Source organism: Gymnoscopelus braueri, assembly GCF_963280865.1.
Source record: "Gymnoscopelus braueri genome assembly, chromosome: 13".
NCBI lineage: Eukaryota > Metazoa > Chordata > Actinopteri > Myctophiformes > Myctophidae > Gymnoscopelus > Gymnoscopelus braueri.
The window spans coordinates 10,525,234-10,525,979 of record NC_137615.1 but is presented as its reverse complement, the minus strand read 5'-3'; the positions used below and the strand labels follow the sequence as shown (position 1 = coordinate 10,525,979).

General features: G+C 41.8%; 1 protein-coding gene across 1 annotated transcript in view; it reads right to left on the bottom strand.

Annotated features, from left to right (window-relative positions):
* The window catches only part of stx1b (syntaxin 1B), a gene marked incomplete at its 3' end in the record, with an annotated part of 82,542 nt that extends 81,998 nt beyond the window's left edge, over positions 1 to 544 (bottom strand). Inside the window, exon 1 of the mRNA XM_080446769.1 lies at positions 471 to 544. Within this exon, the coding sequence (XP_080302895.1) occupies positions 471 to 500 (30 nt within the window). The 5' untranslated portion in view covers positions 501 to 544. The remainder of the gene's footprint in view (positions 1 to 470) is intronic.
* Between the last annotated feature and the right edge of the window lie 202 nt (positions 545 to 746).

The following is a 746-nucleotide window of genomic DNA, read 5'->3' as shown; positions in this document are numbered from 1 at the left end:
GTCAGCGGCAGTACAGCCTGTCATCCTGTCATCACTGCTATCATAATCATTTGTATTAACAATTCATTCATGCTGGCTTTTTTTTTTGGTGATATACAGTATCCCCGCGGTCGCTGTTTTATAACCGCCAGCCAGAGCTATAACAGGCCCCATGATGATGGATTATTATCTATATATATATATAGGCTTAATACATATATATCCGTTTTTAGGTTATAGGCTATAGGCTATACAATGGGTTTTTTTTAAACGTAATATTATAGCCTATGTGTGCTATAGTTAGCAGTGGTGGCCATGCGTGGCCCGATGGCTTGATGAAGGGAATATATACGACCATGATGGAGAGAGAGAGAGAGGGGGGGTAGAGAGAGAGAGAGATGGAGAGAGAGAGAGACGGTGCTATAGGAAGGCATAGTATGGTGGTCACGGTAATAAATATATAGCCTATGAATAATAAAAACGCATCTTACACTTCGTAGTTCTTGCGTGCGGTCCTTCATGATGCCGTAGTGCTGCTGTCTGTCTGGATGATGATGATGGTCCGTCCGACGTCTTCCTCTTTCAGCTCTTTTATCTTCGACCGAAACACCTCTGATAAATATATAGATATATGTATATATATATAGATATATATGTATATACACACACACACAGCCTAGGCCTCTATGTTCTCTTCAATTCAACCCGTTAGGGTGCGGGTATAGCAGCAGCTATATGGCCTAATAATGCGTCTCTACCGGCGGATG